The sequence below is a fragment of the Engraulis encrasicolus genome, chromosome 4, assembly GCF_034702125.1.
Source record: "Engraulis encrasicolus isolate BLACKSEA-1 chromosome 4, IST_EnEncr_1.0, whole genome shotgun sequence".
NCBI classification, from domain to species: domain Eukaryota; kingdom Metazoa; phylum Chordata; class Actinopteri; order Clupeiformes; family Engraulidae; genus Engraulis; species Engraulis encrasicolus.
In genome coordinates, this window is record NC_085860.1 from 54,013,333 (window position 1) to 54,030,832 (window position 17,500).

At 44.9% G+C, this 17,500-nt stretch overlaps 2 protein-coding genes across 3 annotated transcripts in view; one reads left to right on the forward strand and one right to left on the reverse strand.

Annotated features, from left to right (window-relative positions):
• Positions 1–201: 201 nt before the first annotated feature.
• Positions 202–9,669, reverse strand: best1 (bestrophin 1). Its single transcript, XM_063197890.1, has 8 exons — positions 9,518–9,669; positions 8,185–8,279; positions 7,513–7,746; positions 4,340–4,494; positions 2,745–2,822; positions 1,302–1,454; positions 682–762; positions 202–390 (listed from the first exon to the last, which is right to left on the reverse strand). Exons 1-8 carry the CDS (start codon positions 9,667–9,669, stop codon positions 202–204), a joined length of 1,137 nt encoding a protein of 378 aa, XP_063053960.1.
• Positions 9,670–12,333: 2,664 nt separating this feature from the next.
• rab3il1 (RAB3A interacting protein (rabin3)-like 1) overlaps positions 12,334–17,500 on the forward strand; it is a 22,140-nt gene continuing 16,973 nt past the window's right edge. For both annotated transcript variants that reach the window (XM_063197716.1, XM_063197717.1), the window contains exons 1-4: positions 12,334–12,474; positions 12,881–13,304; positions 16,591–16,774; positions 17,016–17,111. In XM_063197716.1, coding sequence (XP_063053786.1) covers positions 13,063–13,304; positions 16,591–16,774; positions 17,016–17,111 — 522 coding nt within the window. In that variant the 5' untranslated portion in view covers positions 12,334–12,474; positions 12,881–13,062. The remainder of the gene's footprint in view (positions 12,475–12,880; positions 13,305–16,590; positions 16,775–17,015; positions 17,112–17,500) is intronic.

Sequence of the window (17,500 nt, forward strand, 5' to 3'; positions counted from 1 at the left end):
CCATAACGGCCACGATTGCCAAACGCACGTAACCCTGTTGTGTCTTAGCTGTTGAGGGCATAAGAGGCTGAACCAAAGTTTTAACCAAACATTTTCTTAGTTCCAATAGAATGCTTAAACCACGTCACTGCCAGGGGGAACTCGAATCTGCCTGAACAAGCAGTTTTCCTGAGCTAGTGTAGCAGAGCCGAAGGTGTTGCGTCACTGCGAGGGCGGAGCCTGGGCAGGGCACACCCACCTGATGTCCAGCGCGGACCCCATGAAGGAGGGCTTCTTGTGCTCAGCGCTGGCGGCAGTGTAGGGCGGCTGCGGCTCCGACTCGTTCCAGTACTTGTCCCTCTCCACCTGAGGCACGCTGTCATACATCTCATCCACTGACAGCAGGGACACCTGACCGCCAAGATGTCACCAGAGACAGCAAGACAAGACAAGGTAAACCAAATTTATACTGTAGGTAAATTGCATTTCCTTCATCAAGGAATTTCAATATGCTTCACAGAAAAAAGACAAAGGACCTTTAATTTAAAAAAATAAAAGAATGTATTAAAGATACATTCTTAATTCTCTCAATTAAGGCATTTTAAAATACAATCACACAATGCTTAATGATACATACAGTACGTACATACAACACACAGTTTATAAACTGAGACCAGTAAAACGGCATGCACCAAATATTACCTGTAGATTTCTGTCTACAAGCCAGTTTGTTTCGAAATCATCATCATCCTCTCCAAATGGGTTTATCAGCTGTTCTGCCACCTGGAAATGCATTTGAAATGCATCTAATTTACAGAATATAACGCACATCTAATATTTTGCTGTTAATGCCTTTTATTGCAAGTGACACTCAAATGGACAGAAAATAAACAAAAATCATTGTGCAGGAAAACATATCTACAGTAACTGTTCATACACAATCAACTTTGAACTTTCTTGAATAAGTTTACAGAACTGAGGGCAGAACATGTGGAGAGCAACACATCTAATGTCAACACACAGGGGCAGCGAGAGAGAGAGAGAGAGAGAGAGAGAGAGAGAGAGAGAGAGAGAGAGAGAGAGAGAGAGAGGGGCGGTTCTAGACAGGGGCCAGGGTGGGCCAGGGCCCCTGTAGATTTCCTCCTGGCCCCTGTTGTGGCCCCTGTGCTGGACAGCCAATGACCACGACATGATATACATTTTTGTATATTTCTCTTTTGTCAATTTATGTGCCCCCTGAAAAAAATCATGACCCCACCTCAGCCCCCCCGGTAATTTCAGTCTACAATCGCCCCTGGAGAGAGAGATACTGTATTACTCGCCTTTAGCCACCCCACATAGAAGAAGAACTGCAGTAGGGTGAAGACAGGCAGGTAGAAGTCCAGGTCGTGTCCTGGGTAGTCCTGACTGGGGTCCAGGAACTGCCGACCGATCAGACAGGCCACAAAGTAGCTGTACACCGCCACCGTCACCACCTTCAAGGGACACACACACACGTGGGTCAAGGACGTCCAACATGTCCTTCAGTGCAACGGATACTTTTGCGAACTGTAAATGCAAAAAAATAGATTTTTTTTAAATCATTTTTTTGGCTTGGCTTTCATGCATTCACTTTTCAAAAAATTGTTTTGAAATTTCATGTTTTTCACAGTTACAGTAAGCAAAAGCATCCGTTAGCACTGAAGGACAGTGTCATGTTGGACGTCTTTGACTCACACACACACACATTATTCATGGCCAGTAGTACTAGCCAGGCCGTGCCCTCCTAGTGACGCAACGTTGCGTCAGCGTTGCTTCTAGTCAGGCCAAGAGCAATACAATATCGTTTCTGAGCTCCCAAAACACTGGGAACTCCTCCCACTTTGTCGGGAAGCATACAACTATTAGCAAACCAAGGGAGGCAGGTCGACCGTGCCGTTTGGGAAATGTTAATTGTTATGCTCTTGGTCAGACCAAGTCTCAAAGAGATTTGAAAGTCGATGATAATCAGGCTACATTAGTACAGCTTCCTGAGGAAGCCATTTCACACATGTAGGCCTACTCTCTCTCTACTGACACTTCCATGTAACATCTGAAGCAATTGTGTATGACATTCATGCATTCATTCGTTCGTTCATTCATTCATTCATTCATTCATTCATTCATTCATTCGTTCGTTCGTTCGTTCATTCAATCAGTCGATTCAGTCATTTAGGCCTATTCAATCAGTCGATTCCGTTAGTCATACATAGGCCTACACACAAATTGAACTGTAAAAAATGTAAATTTGACTGTAAAGTTGAATTTGATTGAAGTAGGCTTTTTTTAACATTGAAACGATGTCCAGAATTATTGTGAGGGTGTAAACGTAATTCTCTCAATTAAACAATATGGATGGGGATCAATGCCTAGACTTCTTAGCCTACTCAGTACGCTGGTGCGACAGGCACAAGTCTTGAAATGCCCATGTCCATATGGCCATTATGTGTGTGTATTTACTATGTAAGCTACTTGACACAGTAATTTCCACCCAGGGATCAATAAAGTTCCTCTACAAGTCTTGAGTAAAACAACCTCACAATTTCGGTCAGTGTTAGTAAACTAGTCCCTATGTAACCTAATTTTAAAAAAAAGAATTTGTGTAATGACATGGTGCTGGATGTGACTTGCGTGCCGGCGTTCACCGGTCGGTTCTATTGTTAGCTCAGCGGAAATGCGGGTGTGATGAAAGTGTGACTGGGTCTAATTGTGGATATTGTGCATAAGCCGCGCTGATGAGGCTCAACCTGGGTGTAGACCAGCGGAAGGCTTATCCAGTCATATCCGTACAGCTTCATACACTGAGAGCGCAGCGTGTTCAGCTCCTGCAAACAAAACAAGAGCAGACCACAGTCCCATTTCAGAGGGCTTAATTGACCAATCACGGACTAATGTTCTGGAAATACTTTTGTCCTTTGAAATACAAGACAACAAAATAAATTACAGACAATGGATAAATGTACAGGTACAATCAATGCAATGATTTGATGCAATGCAATGAAAGCTAAGCAGACTAGTCACATTTCACAGGAGTGAAGTCATCATAGATTCATTTTCTTATAGGCCTACCTCTATTGAGAAAATACAGACACTGAGGAAAATGCCAGAAAAATTAAACAAACGTAATTTTGTACTACACTGTGTTAATTGCTTTTAAGTTCGAGAGGGAAGAAAACCTTTGTTCAAAAACATAAGGAATAAAGAATAGGCCTACTGTACACTTTGGTTAACTTGTGTCTGAGATTTTATGTCTTTAACAATAAATATTCTACATGTAGATCTGAACCGAACTGTATTATATGTAGGCCTACTGTAAGTCAATGCAGTGAAATTTTAGAGTCTTAACACAAATTGAACACTCTTCTAGCTAGTTGATCTTGTAGGCTACTCTCTCTCCTTTTGAGCAATGTTGCTTGGCAACCACATGATTAGCTCCTGATTTTCTGAGAAAAGTTCTCCTGATGAAAGTGTTGTAGTGATTAACGGTCCAAATAATATCCTATACAGTATCGTTGCCCAAAAGCATTGCTCAAAAAAGTGGCCTAACTGCATCACCTCCTTTAGTGAAGAATGAGCACTGCAAGGTGACCATCCCATCCAGTGGTGTAGTCTACTTTTTTGAAGTGGGTATACTGTATATTTAACCTTTTTTTGAAGTGGGTATACTGTATATTTGACCTTTTTTTGAAGTGGGTATACTGTATATTTGACCTTTTTTTGAAGTGGGTATACTGTATATTTGACCTTTTTTTGAAGTGGGTATACTGTATATTTAACCTTTTTTTGAAGTGGGTATACTGTATATTTGAGCATTTTTTGAAGTGGGTATACTGTATATTTAACCTTTTTTTGAAGTGGGTATACTGTATATTTGAGCATTTTTTGAAGTGGGTATACTGTATATTTGAGCATTTTTTGAGGTGGGTATACTGTATATTTGAGCATTTTTTGAAGTGGGTATACTGTATATTTGAGCATTTTTTGAAGTGGGTATACTGTATATTTGAGCATTTTTTGAGGTGGGTATACTGTATATTTGAGCATTTTTTGAAGTGGGTATACTGTATATTTGAGCATTTTTTGAGGTGGGTATACTGTATATTTGAGCATTTTTTGAAGTGGGTATACTGTATATTTGAGCATTTTTTGAAGTGGGTATACTGTATATTTGAGCATTTTTTGAGGTGTGTATACTGTATACATTTGTGCTATTCTAAATAATGGATCAATCAATTTCAAGTGGGTATACTGAAATCTCAGAAATTTTTAAGTGGGTATACTGCGTATACACGTGTTCTACATAGACTACACCACTGATCCCATCCCCCTGGACTCCACTTACGTTGAGGAGCGCGGTGAGGGCCACGTCGTTGTTGATGCGTCCCTCTGCACGGGCCCTCATGGTGAGGCTGACGAACCACATGCAGGGCACCCAGAACTTGTTATGGGGGGAGGGGAGCATCTGCAGCTGGCGGAGCTCCTCTGCCGTCATTAGGCCTGGCGATAAGGAGAAAGAGGAGGAGGAGGAGATAAATATAAGATGAAAAAGAAAGGTTGGGGCGGTGTGACACAGTGGGCTAATGCACCGTACCTTGAAGGAGTAGGGTAGACCCTCTTACTACAGCAGGGGTCTCCGGCGACCCTATTCACTTGCTGAAAATGCTACAAACTACATCATAACATAGTGTTTCTCAACACAGGGGTCGGGACCCCATTTGGGGTCGCCTGGAATTCAAATGGGGTCGCCTGAAATGTCTGAAAGTGTGTGATAAAAGAATACTGATAAATATTACTAATTAATATAACATAACTATTGAATATTCTCTCTGAAGTACCATTTACTATCCTAGACTGCCATACATATCTATAGGTTTAATACCCTACAACTTTTGTAGCTCAGTCACGTTTTCATTTTTGTCATGATGAAATGTGTATGGGGTCCTGGGAAATGTGGGATGTCAAAATGGGGTCCCGAGCTAAAACAGGTTGGGAACCGCTGTCATAACAACATTGCTATGACATTACAGAGAGCCATAGTGAGAGCCATAGTGCTGCGCTAAGGGGTTTTAAAGCCTGCACATCCAAACGACGGACCTGGGAGCAAGGCAACCAAATAACCAGATGAAGAAGGAAGAAGTCACCCACAATTTCAGGATTTTTAAATTTTAAACTAGGAGCAAAAAAATCCTAGTTGTAGCAGACTTTTTTCATTTTTATATAGTTCGGCATACCCTCACGCCTGTATCCCAGGTTCGATTCCAGCCTAATGTCGTTTCCCAATCCTCCCCCATCACTCTCTCCACTCATTTGTTGCCTCTCTCACTGTCCTATCTGAATAAGAAAGGTGTAACCCCAAAAAATACATTAAAAAAAAAAAAGAAAAGTTATTCCAATTTCATTACAACTTTTTGTGACATTTCACATAATTGTCACCTTTTTGGAGTGCCTGAAATAACTTCTCTTGTCTTCATTTGGATTGATCTGTAACATCCAAGAGCACCCAACACAATGGTAAAAATACCTCAACCAACTGAGTTGTCAGCCATTTGTGTTTTTTAAGTGTTTGTAGGAGAAAAATATGTCCGTGAAGATTCATGATTCATCATGTATCATTCATCATTTATTCTGGTTACGTTATCCAAAGAGTTTGGTTGTAGCACTGGCAGAGGGAATATCTGGCAAGATTTTTACTTTATCTATATCCAGTTTGTGCGCCCTTGCTTACAACTACACTCTTTGTAGGAATAACAGTCTGACACGAAATAACACCTGGGAAAGGATAGATGTTTGCTTCAGAAAATGACAAATCGTATGGAAGTGAAAGTGATCGTAATGGCCAAAGTTAAAGGAGTTGCAGTGTAAATAACTGGACTTAAACACAGTCTCCTACCAACACAGGTAACTTATCTGAGTAACCAGTAGACCTGTGGACTTGTCTTACGATGCGGACTCTGCACTGAATCAAGTTTGTGGTGGGTCCTAGTTAGGTTTTCAGTGTTTTTCAGTAACAACACTATCTATCTCATTAGGTACAATGGGGTAAATGGTGTAACAGCTATGTAATATCATGTGCTAGTGTTGTACTTACACCAGGAATTTACTTTCACTTTTACTTTTTTAAGATAGGACTGTGGAGGAGAGACAGAGAGCGAGTCGGGAGAGAGAGAGACAGGAAAGGGTCGGCAAATGACCTCGGGTCGCCGGTGTAGCAGCCCAGTGCCCAGCCGTTAGAGCCACGGCTTTGAATCGGTTCAAGGAACGAAAACGAAAACCACTGTCAAGCCACGGCTGGGCCCTTTTACTTTTACCGTTGACACCTCTGGTGACTACAGAGCACTTTTACACCGAGCCGCAGAAGCCCCACTCACCAGTCTGGACCAGGTGATCCATGGTGGGGAATCGGGCGGCACGATATCAGAAAGAAAATCGATACTCGATAACAGCATGCAATACCTTGATAACGATATTTGAACGATATTAAGAAATATAGTCGAATGCTTTTCTTGTCACTAATTTGTCGGTCTGTGTGGGGAGCGTGGCTTTGATCATGGCGGCTTCTTGCACATTTGTTGACAATCAGCAAGTGATTGAACTGCAGAGAAATGTTTTACTTGTTCACGATAATTAAGTCATTTTCGTGATGCGCGTATCGCCACTCTCTTGATATCGCAATTTCAATATATTGTTGATACATAGTGCAGCCCTAGTGGGGAAGGGGAACCTCTTATAGTATGCGTTCCAATATGCGACCTTGCGTCCTCCACTTGTGCTTGTGACCTTGTACCAGGAAGTAATATGTAGTGATGACATCACTGACAACAGCATTATATTTCAATATCTCCCAAAAGCTCAATTGTAAAGTCATTTTCTCATTTTCAAACCGGATGGTGAATGAAGAATAGTCCCCCAGAAATTGTTTTGGCCAGGCTGACAGTGGGGAAACTTCATTGTTTTCTCCACGGAGGAGGGACATCAGCAAAACGTGAGGCCACAAGCCCAAGTGGAGGAGGCAAGGTTGCTTATTGGAATGTACCCATAGACTCACCAGCCTGGACCAGGTGATCCATGGTGGGGAACCTCTACTAGACTCACCAGCCTGCACCAGGTGATCCATGGTGGGGAACCTGTAATAGACTCACCAGCCTGCACCAGGTGATCCATGGTGGGGAACCTGTAATAGACTCACCAGCCTGCACCAGGTGATCCATGGTGGGGAACCTCTACTAGACTCACCAGCCTGCACCAGGTGATCCATGGTGGGGAACCTCTACTAGACTCACCAGCCTGCACCAGGTGATCCATGGTGGGGAACCTCTTGTAGACTCACCAGCCTGCACCAGGTGATCCATGGTGGGGAACCTCTACTAGACTCACCAGCCTGCACCAGGTGATCCATGGTGGGGAACCTCTACTAGACTCACCAGCCTGCACCAGGTGCTCCATGGTGGGGAACCTCTTGCAGACTCACCAGCCTGCACCAGGTGATCCATGGTGGGGAACCTCTACTAGACTCACCAGCCTGCACCAGGTGATCCATGGTGGGGAACCTCTTGTAGACGGCCGTGCTGACGGAACGGTAGATGAGCACCCCTGATAGGTTGGCGTAGCGCATCAGCGTGCGCCGGATGAGGCGAGCCGATTCGTCGGCGCCCCTCACGTGACCTCCCACCAGCGCGCCCAGACGGTCGGGCCACGGGACGCTCTCGAACTGGCCCCACCACCGAGACACCACCAGCGTCACGTAGAAACCTGACACACACACACACACACACACACACACACACACACACACACACACACACACACACACACACACACACACACACACACACACACACACACACACACACACACACAGCACGAACATGCACACTCACACACACATACACACACACAAACACACACGTGCGTGAACACACACACACACACACACACACACACACACACACACGCACACACGGTTTTCACATATTGATTTCCACATGGAAAAGTGACCAACTTCTGAAAGTACAGATAAAAGTACATGACATAATTATTATTACAAACACAGAGGCATAGCTGATACTTAACATGAATTCACTTTCAGTCAATTCAGTTTTTCGAACATTTTCTCGAAAGGCAAATAAATATCCCAAACTTTTTGTGCACCCTGGACAATAGTAGTGACAAGTCTTCTGCAGTACTTACCTAGTACAAAGGACAGGGGGATGAGGCTGGCATACTTGTCACAGTAGATAGCCAGTTTCTCAAAAAGCCTCCGCTGCTCATCACTCAGAATGAACCTGATGGAGAACATAGGTCACGGCTTTAAAGTGATACTGTCTCATTTTTGGAAATAAGCGTATATTACACCTCTCCTTGAGTTAAATAATAGGGTTTTACCGTTCCCCTGTACTTTCAACCGTTCTGTGGGTATAGCAGTGCAAATTTTACCTCCAAGCTAGCAGTTAACATTGAGTCCTATGAGACCAGCTGGCGGCTAACTGGTCTCATAGGACTCAATGTTAACTGCTGGCTTGGAGGTAAGATTTGCACTGCCATACCCAGAGAATGGTTGAAAGTATAGAAGAATGGTAAAACCCTATTATTTGACTCAAGGGGAGGTGTCAAATAAGATTATTTCCAAAAATGGGACAGTATCACTTTAAATCAGGGATGGGGAATCTTTTTCATTCGAGGGGCCACTTTAAAAATCTCAAAGGGTCGTCAACGTCCTCCAAGGGCCGCACTATGAACACAATCCAAGATTTCCCCCTGCACTTTAGGCCTATATTGAAGGCAGCCAGCTTTAAAACAGACCCCACCTTCTCTTGGTCCCCTGAATATAACTTAATTGTATTGCAAATGTAATTTCTAAGATTCCTTTATATTTCATGTGAAGCAGAGTAACATTAAAATTATGTCAGGGGCCGGATAAAACGGCCTCAAGGCCCGTAAATGGCCCTCGAGACATAGGTTCCCCACCCCTGGCCCTCAAGACATAGGTTCCCCACCCCTGCTTTAAAAGAAAGGCCAGCATACAGGATGCAACAGTCAGATCTCACACACATCCAATTTCTTTTGCAGGGTCAAAATGTTAAGTTCATGTAAGGTACATTTGACTTACTTCTTTTGATCTTTTGATCTTCTTTTGATCTTCTTTTGAAACGTCTTTTATCTTTTCCCTTTTTTCTATTTAATTCTATTTATTGACTCAAGTCCTGCACAAGAGTTCCTGTGTGCCTGCACAGATGGCAAAGAAAGAATTTTGAACTTTGAACTTTTTGAACTTTGAAGGTAAGGATGATCCGCACACCGATGACCTCCCTTTTAAAAATGTCCACAGGTGGCCCTGCCGTGGCCAACCGGTAGGGCACTCGTCTACCATGCGGCTGACCCGGGTTCGATTCTCGGCCCGGGTCCTTTGCCGACCCCTCCCCATCTCTCTCCCCATTCGCTTCCTGTCCACCTCTCACAATGTCCTGTCAAATAAGTCAGAAAAAAAAACTTTCAAAATGTCCCCAGGTAACGACAGCCTCACCTGTAGAGGATGCTGATGGCGCAGTAGAAGATGGTGAAGATGATCAGCTCTCTGTAGAGCAGCTTGTAGATGCTGCCTCTCCACCGCAGCAACAGGTGCGAGAAGGTCCCCAGGCGAGCGTCAGCCACCCGCCGGGAGTAGGTCACCGTCATGGCTGCTACTGCCCTCTGGTGGACGAGATGGCACAACACACACCACACACCTCACACCTCAGAGAGGCCGACCAATGGAGGGACCACACACACCAGAATTAGACGGTTGTTGCCACCTGTCCTGGTCTTTCCTGATTGTCCCGGTTTTAATGGCCTGCCCCGGGGAGAATATACTGAAGGACACTAAAGCAGTGGTGCGGTTGCTTACAGGGCAAAATGGTCTACCGGGTTGTTCAAAATGTCCAGTGATTTTTTTTTTTGTATTTTTGGAGGAAATTATGGCATCTCACGTGGCCAGCCACTAGCGAGGTCAGGAGACAGTTGGGGAGGATGCTGGCTTGAGGGTCACTCTCTCCCTCTCTCTGTCTCACGTGTAGACTACTTGCCACACATCTCACAGATCCACAACATCACCAGTGGTGTGCTATAGGACAGGGAATAGGTGCTAGTTTCAGGGATGACCTCGAAGTCAAGGTCTACAAGGCCAGCATTAGGTGATCGATCGCACCACACTGTCACCAACCCCACAAGCTAGCACGAGATTTAGAAGAGTTGGACACGCACACACAACTGACAAAGTCACATGGATGTTGGCCTGAGTCTCTCTCTCTCTCTCTCTCTCTCTCTCTCTCTCTCTCTCTCTCTCTCTCTCTCTCTCTCTCTCTCTCTCTCTCTCTCTCTCTCTGCTGGTGTTTGTGTTGGTAGGACCAGAGTCAGGACCACAAGTGCTGTAAGTGCCGGCGTACAGGAGGTGGATGACAGGCAGGTTGTACAAGTTCTCTTGAGGATCTCTCTCACTCACTCTGTCAAAAGAGTAAGAGTATGCACCTCCCAACTCGCTGATGAAGAGGTGCCTGATGAAGACCCTGTTGGGTTGAAACGTTGTATGACCTGAATAAATGTTTAAAATGCGCAGACTTCTACTCTTTTCCCCTCTCTCACTCTGTGCCACTTGAAGATCGCTGGCCAAACACCTCACCGAGCCACCAACACACCATGTGGTGGCACTAAAGCTATGAGGACAGAGGAGAGATAGTAGAGACTGGGATGAGAACACTGCCCTCTCGTCTCACCACCACCACCACCTTGAAATGTTGGCCTGAGGGTCTTTCTCTGTCTCTCTTGTGACTGGATACTGCTGCTCCAACAGTAACTCAGGCCTTTTGTGAAGTCTTTACAAGAAAAACAGAAAAAAAATCAACTTAAAGCCTCGTGGTGCCTTTACGAATAGCCTCGTTTCTCGTGGACGTGGTTGGGCGACGAAAGGGGGAACTGACAATTGGGGTAGTTTGGTTCTGGGGGGGAGAATAATGCGCAAACAGCAAGTGGCTATAGCAGCCTGGCACACGCTTCAAAGCATTCACACACACGCTGCCGACATCGACACGCCACCACAAGGGCTACCTACTGTTGTGGAGGAGATGCAGGAGAGGGGACCGTTGGGGAGGTTGTTGAGCCTGATTCTCTCTCTCTCTCTCTCTCTCTCTCTCTCTCTCTCTCTCTCTCTCTCTCTCTCTCTCTCTCTCTCTCTCTCTCTCTCTCTCTCTCTCTCTCTCTCTCGCTTTCTCTCTCTCTCTCTTTCTCTCTCTCTCTCTCTCTCTCTCTCTCTCTCTCTCTCTCTCTCTCTCTCTCTCTCTTTCTCTCTCTCTCTCTTTCTCTCTCTCTAGCCAAACAACAAAGTGTCAACAGGCTAGCACACACTACTCAGCATCTGCTTCCATACAGTGAAACCGGCACTGCATGCAGGGCTCACATGGTCAGAGAAAAAGAAGTCAGACCCCAAGGCCGGATGTCGGCAAAACAAATGTCCATTTGGCACCATGAGGTCTTGCTAACCAGAAATGTTCAGGATTGTCAGGAAAGTGGGAGGTCGAAATGTATCTGGGAAAGAGAGAGGAGAAGATTGAACAGAAAGAGACATAAAGTGGTGTTAGTGGGATACAGAGATTTGAGACTTCACACGTACATTTCTGTTTGCTCTGTTATTCCAGATGTCAGGGAAAAGAGGCAAGATGTCTCGTGCTGATGATGGCAAAGTGTAAATGCAATGCAAGGGGTTAGAAAAAAAACAGGTTGTACTCACTGTGTTTGGATGGGAAGCGTGCTGACAAGTGGCACGGTGAGTGTAATGGCAAGGGACGGAGGGCGACGCGAGGAGAACAGGGGAAATGGACGCCCACTCCTCCGGTCACTTGACGTGTTAATCTGTTTGGGCAACAAAGGTGCATTGTGAGACCTAGGTGGCCCTCTAGCTAATCTCAGCAAATCACCCTGTGTTCATGGGCCGAGTCAGAGGAAAAATATCTTAATAGCGGAAGGAAGGAAACACTTGGCATGAATGACATTATGTTATGCAATGTTGCTGCTTCTTTTCATTGTTGTACCACGGACGACGAAGGAGCTGTGTGAAGTCTCGACACTTTTTTCATCCAACTGTGCAGTGATGATGAAGGGAATTCCTTGACAGAAGCTGAACAAATTGGGAGCAGCAGGGGCAGAGGACAACTCTTGCGCCCCCTGGTGGAGGGAATGCGGCGTACAGGTTGACTTGAAAATTAAGTTAGTGATTAACCCTTTAACCACAACGACTGGGCGGGCGCCTGGGGAAACAGGTCGACTTGACAGGTTTGTGTTTTGAACAAACGGTAACTGAACAGCGGATGAGCAAAAAGTAGGCCACGAGAGTTGCAGCGCTGAACTGAACCGCTGCGTTTTGCGCTCGCGTGTAGCATCCACGCGCCGGTCATTCCCTCCACAGTTCAACGCTGTTTTCAAAGTTCCGGAAAGTCTGTGAAGAGTGAAAAGGTACAAATATATACAAATTTTAAGTTTTATTCAGAAACGTTAGTTTTCAGCAACATAAATGAACTCTAGGGGTTTCAAAATCGTGGGTACACCTGTTGAAGTGCGTGCGTCACATTCACTGCTGATTTAACAACATTGATTTGAGGACGAATGGTGGTCTACACCTCTGGTAGTTCAGCGAAATGTGCAGCTTATCATTTCCAGGCATACTTTTGTTCATTTTACTTTCATGGAATGGTAGGCTATGCTCTACTTGCACAAACCTAATGTAGTGAACGCACAGTCAGTGGAGGGAAAGTTGACTATGGTTGCAGTAAAGGTAATGAAAAGCCTGCGATGACTAACTGCAATGGTAGGCTACGTGCGTCCTTGACTAACATGCAATAATCTCTTGACATTGTTACAGTGTTGCTGCTGGCCTCTCAGTACTGAAGGCCTTTCCCCTGGACTCAAATCACATCCAAGTTTCGTGGACCTGGTTACTGCGCAGTTCTGGAAAGGAGGACATTTTTAACAGCGCATGGCTCAGAGAAAAACAGCAGGGTGTGATTGACTTATCTAGGACTGCTGTGGTCAGGGGGTCAGAGAATGGATGTATTCGAAGGCATCCACAGGGTGCAACTCTCCTCGTCTCCATCCCCGGTGAGTGCCTCCAGCCCCGGCTATGAGGTGGTGGTGGCGGACACTTCAGGGATTGCGGTGTACTCATCCGAAGTTTTCTTCGGCAAAGCGGACTCTCGCCAGCTGCGTCAGCGAGCACTGAAGTACAAGTCTGCAACCACCACGGTGACGTCACCCGTGGACATACTGGATAGGTGTCCTGTTGGAAGGTAAACAAACAAAAAAAAAGTTGCTTGGCGCGCGCGTGCGTGTGTGTGTGTGTGTGAAGATGCTGAAGAGCCAATACTCTTGTGTGTGTGTGTGTGTGTGTGTGTGTGTGTGTGTGTGTGTGTGTGTGTGTGTGTGTGTGTGTGTGTGTGTGTGTGTGTCATACCTGCAAACTCGTCACCTTTTGGTGACAGTCGCCTTTTTCCCGGCCAATTAGGTCATTCACGTGAATAGAAATAGAACCCCCGCTCTACAATGTCACCTTTTTTTCTTTGACGAGTTTGCAGGTCTATATGTATATATATATATAGAGAGAGAGAGTCCTGTACAGTGGGCATGTGACCCACCAGGAACATGTATACTGTGTGTGTGATGGATATTCTGTATTGATTCCAATGAGTTTGTGTTGAGGTGTATAGAGATCCAGTTACACCGCTGTGTGCTGATTGCTATGTAGGCCTATACACTTGCAAGCGCAGCACTGACACCTTTGTAAAAGGATAGTCCACTGGATGCCGTGAAATCTTGCTGACACACTGCACTGCACTTTCCTAAGAACCAAGACAGTTTTCTTGTTGCCACTTTTCTCCACTCCCATTTCTATTATAACCATGTTACACACATATGAAGCCAAATGATTGTAGTAGTGTTTTGGTGGTCCGAATGAATGAATGAATGACTGACTGAATGAATGAATGAATGAGTGAATGAATGAATGAATGAATGAATGAATGAATGAATGAATGAATGGGTGAATGAGTGAATGAATGAATTCTTGGTTGCCCTGAAGGGAATTTGTCTTACTGTTAGGAGCCATTACAGAACAAAATAACATGTAGGCATACATACTAGCACAACAATATACAAAGACAAATACATGTAAAAAACATAGCTTGTATATATTTAAAAAATAAATAAAAAGTTATAAAGTAGCATACAGATATTGTAGTAAACAACAGTACTACAATAGTTGCCAGGGGCAGTATGTAATTTTGCACTGTGGTCCAAAGGACCGCATTTAGAATTTAGAATACTGAGTAAAATGCCAGATATCGCAGGCCGCTTGTCTGTGTCCATAATGTGACATAATGCAGACTGACACTCCTGCACATTGTAATGAAATGTATTTAGATGAATACAAAAGTAGCCTACTACAGTGGTTCTCAACTGGAACAGTCTTAGGACCCACCATTTTCCACTCTCATTCTGTTGCGAGCCAATTTTTTTAGCGACACTCGAATGACTGGTTCGACTCAATGACACAATGACTGGTTGCATGCTACTATCTCTTGTAAATTGTTGCAGGAAAAGTTGGATGGTTTTTTTTGTTTTTTTTTAGCGAATCAATGAATTGCGATTTTTTTTTTTTCACGACTCCGCGACCCACCCATGACCCTTCCGCGACCCACTTTTGGGTCGCGAGCCACCATTTGAGAAACACTGGCCTACTATATACTTGGTTACTTTCAAACCCACAAGACCTGTGTCCTGGATAGCCATTATAAGAAAGAATTTGGATTAAAAATGGTCTTTCTTGTAAAGACTCTGGGGGCCAGATGAAATGGCTCTGCGGGGCGAGCTGCATGTGGCCCCCAGGTCCCTGGAGGCCAAGCTTTTATATTTTCTTTTTCATATTGTGTTAAAATCACACATTGAACAACTCTACATTTCACACTTTCTTTGGGGACATACCCCGAACCCCCAACCAGAGGCGCATCTTGCCACCAGGCAAGGCAGGCAGCCGCTTGGGGCCCCCAAGCCCCTAGATAGTTAATAATAGCCCATGCTCTACTACAGTAGTGGTGAATTTGGTTCAAATGTTCTTTTGCATTTTCGCTTGGGGCCCCACCTGACCCTAGAATCGCCTCTGCCCCCAACCACACAAAGTCTCTAAAGATCATCTGCCATGAAACCTTGAATCTAGAGACTATCAACATGCACGGAGGGGGGCCTTTCTTGTTGTCTGGCCCAGGGGGGGTCATGGAGTCATACCATGCAACAGTAACCAACACTGAAGCTCAAGGACAGATCACATGATAGAAGTTCACAAGTCCATTTCTGCGGAGCTCTTGAGGATGTGGTCTTTTCAGTACTGCTTGTCTAATCATTTAGTAATGATGTGCCACTCTGGGCTACTTTTTATCTTCACTAGACTGCTGACACAGTTTTCTGTGACAGCTGTCAAATAGAATCTAGCAGGAAAAAAACATGCTTATTGATCTTATTTTTAAGTCATTGTCATTCAGTTTTGCCTCAGAAGAAATAGTGAATATATTCTGTTATATTCTGTAATATCATAATCCATAATTTGGGGATGGTGGTAATAATTTGACAGTAACTATGCTGAATAGTGCCTGTATTCACATGACCCTAGTGGAAGGACACTGGTCATACACATGTAACAAAGAAAGAGCTGTTTAGTTAAAACATGTGAACTGTTCACAAGTGGGACATACATGTATAAGTGTCTGTTTTATTGCGAGGTTGAAGACCAAATTGATCACGTGTTTCCTGAAGAGGCCGAGTTTTTGGTGTGTCATGTGACGCCTGACAGATATGTAGCCTAGTCGACAGTACTCTTCTGCACAGATTGTTTTTCCTGAGTAGGAGGATGGCTTCGAATCACGTCAGACCGATCGCAGAGTAACTCCACGCTCTGACAAACAAATTTACCTAAGGCATATCTCATTGTTTTGTATTCGATTACAAACAACATGTTTGTCTGTCAATCTATTTTGCATAGTTTCGTCCACTGAGTTCTCATAAGGCGTACAAGCTTGACATTCCGTACTGAGGAATATACTGGATCTGGGCGTAAGCGGATGTTTCTGCGGCCGCCGAGGGGGAAAGTGAGTGTGGCGGACGTGTCTCAGGGTAAGAGCTGCCCGGGGTCTGCGATGGGATATCCTGCCAAATCCGTGCTTAAGTTTTCCACTGGATCCTTTCCTATCTGGAAAGTTATGTAAAACGCACCGGCCTGTCCTCTTCGGGCAACATCAAAACTTTGGGAACGCATACCATTCCAATGTTGTGATGAACCGTGCGTGCGTAATTTGACTGTGTGCGCTTACTCTGGTATTTATTCTGCTGTTTGTACTGTCCAAATGCTTATTCATCCGCCCTGCATTGACGCGTTGCAGTGCACGGGACAGGGGGCAGGGTGTGGGACAATGTCTGGCTAGCGCTAACTGCAGTGTATAGTTAGTTAGTAATTATGTAACAAAACGCGTCGTTATCTCTCCGCGCTCACGGCTGATCTTCACAATCGCATTGTGTTTCAATAATAAGGCTTGTAGATCTGGATCCAGATCCCGGACCAGCTAGGGCAGGAGGAGGACCGATGCCTCAGGGGGAAGAGGACGACTCCCGCGGAGGGGAACCCTACAATGTGTCCCGGCTGCGGAGCTCATCTATCGAGATCCGGGAGAAAGGTGCCGAGTTTCTCCGGGAACAGCTGGATGCCGCTCACAAGGTGCGGGGGTGTTTGTTATTATTATTGTCTGTCCTGTCTGTCACCAGTGAGTGTACACTGTACATAGTAGTTAGTTTTCCTTAGTTCCCCACGCGCTCTCTGGTGGATACATAACGGTTACAAAAAAACGCACAATCATACATCACTGAGGACGCGAGAGAAGAGAATGTTCTTTGGCTCCGATCAAAAAGACTTTCTGTCTGTCCTAACTAACTTCCTTTGTTATCGCCCCATTGAGCAGGAGTTGAAGCTGAAGGGGGAGGAATGTGAGCGTCTCTCCCATGTCAGGGACCAGCTGGAGCAGGAGCTGGAGGAGCTGACGGCCAGTCTGTTCGAGGTGAGCAGCATGGACTTCTCTCAGTCAGCAGCACATAGACGTCTGCTTGCATCGCCAAGTCGCTGTTAGACTTAGAACTGTTGGAATGGATGCCATATGCTTCAGATGAAGCAAGATATTATGAAGTTGTTTTCTTAATAGTTCTCAGAGTAGCCCTAACCCCTGTCAGTGACTGCCAGCCCCTTCAAATTGTCTTTCTTAACCATGTACATGCAGGACAGGCAAACAAACAATAAAATAAACTTCAACCTCAACCATTAAATGCCTTTGACTCCAGATGGTTTGAGAGATCCAAAGCATTAAAGGGGCTTTCGAAAACAAATGTGTTTACCAAAGCTATTTCTAACTAACAGAGCTCTTTCATCTCAGAGGGGCTCTCTTGGTAAGAG

Excerpts from the sequence above, each read along its gene's own strand:
- best1 (XM_063197890.1), bottom strand. The coding sequence starts at position 9,669 with ATGACGGTGACCTACTCCCGGCGGGTGGCTGACGCTCGCCTGGGGACC. Across the intron at positions 4,495-7,512 it reads GGATCACCTGGTGCAGGCTG|GCCTAATGACGGCAGAGGAG; the intron begins GTGAGTCTAGTA and ends CCTTATCGCCAG. Across the intron at positions 763-1,301 it reads TCTATGTGGGGTGGCTAAAG|GTGGCAGAACAGCTGATAAA; the intron begins GCGAGTAATACA and ends ATGCATTTCCAG.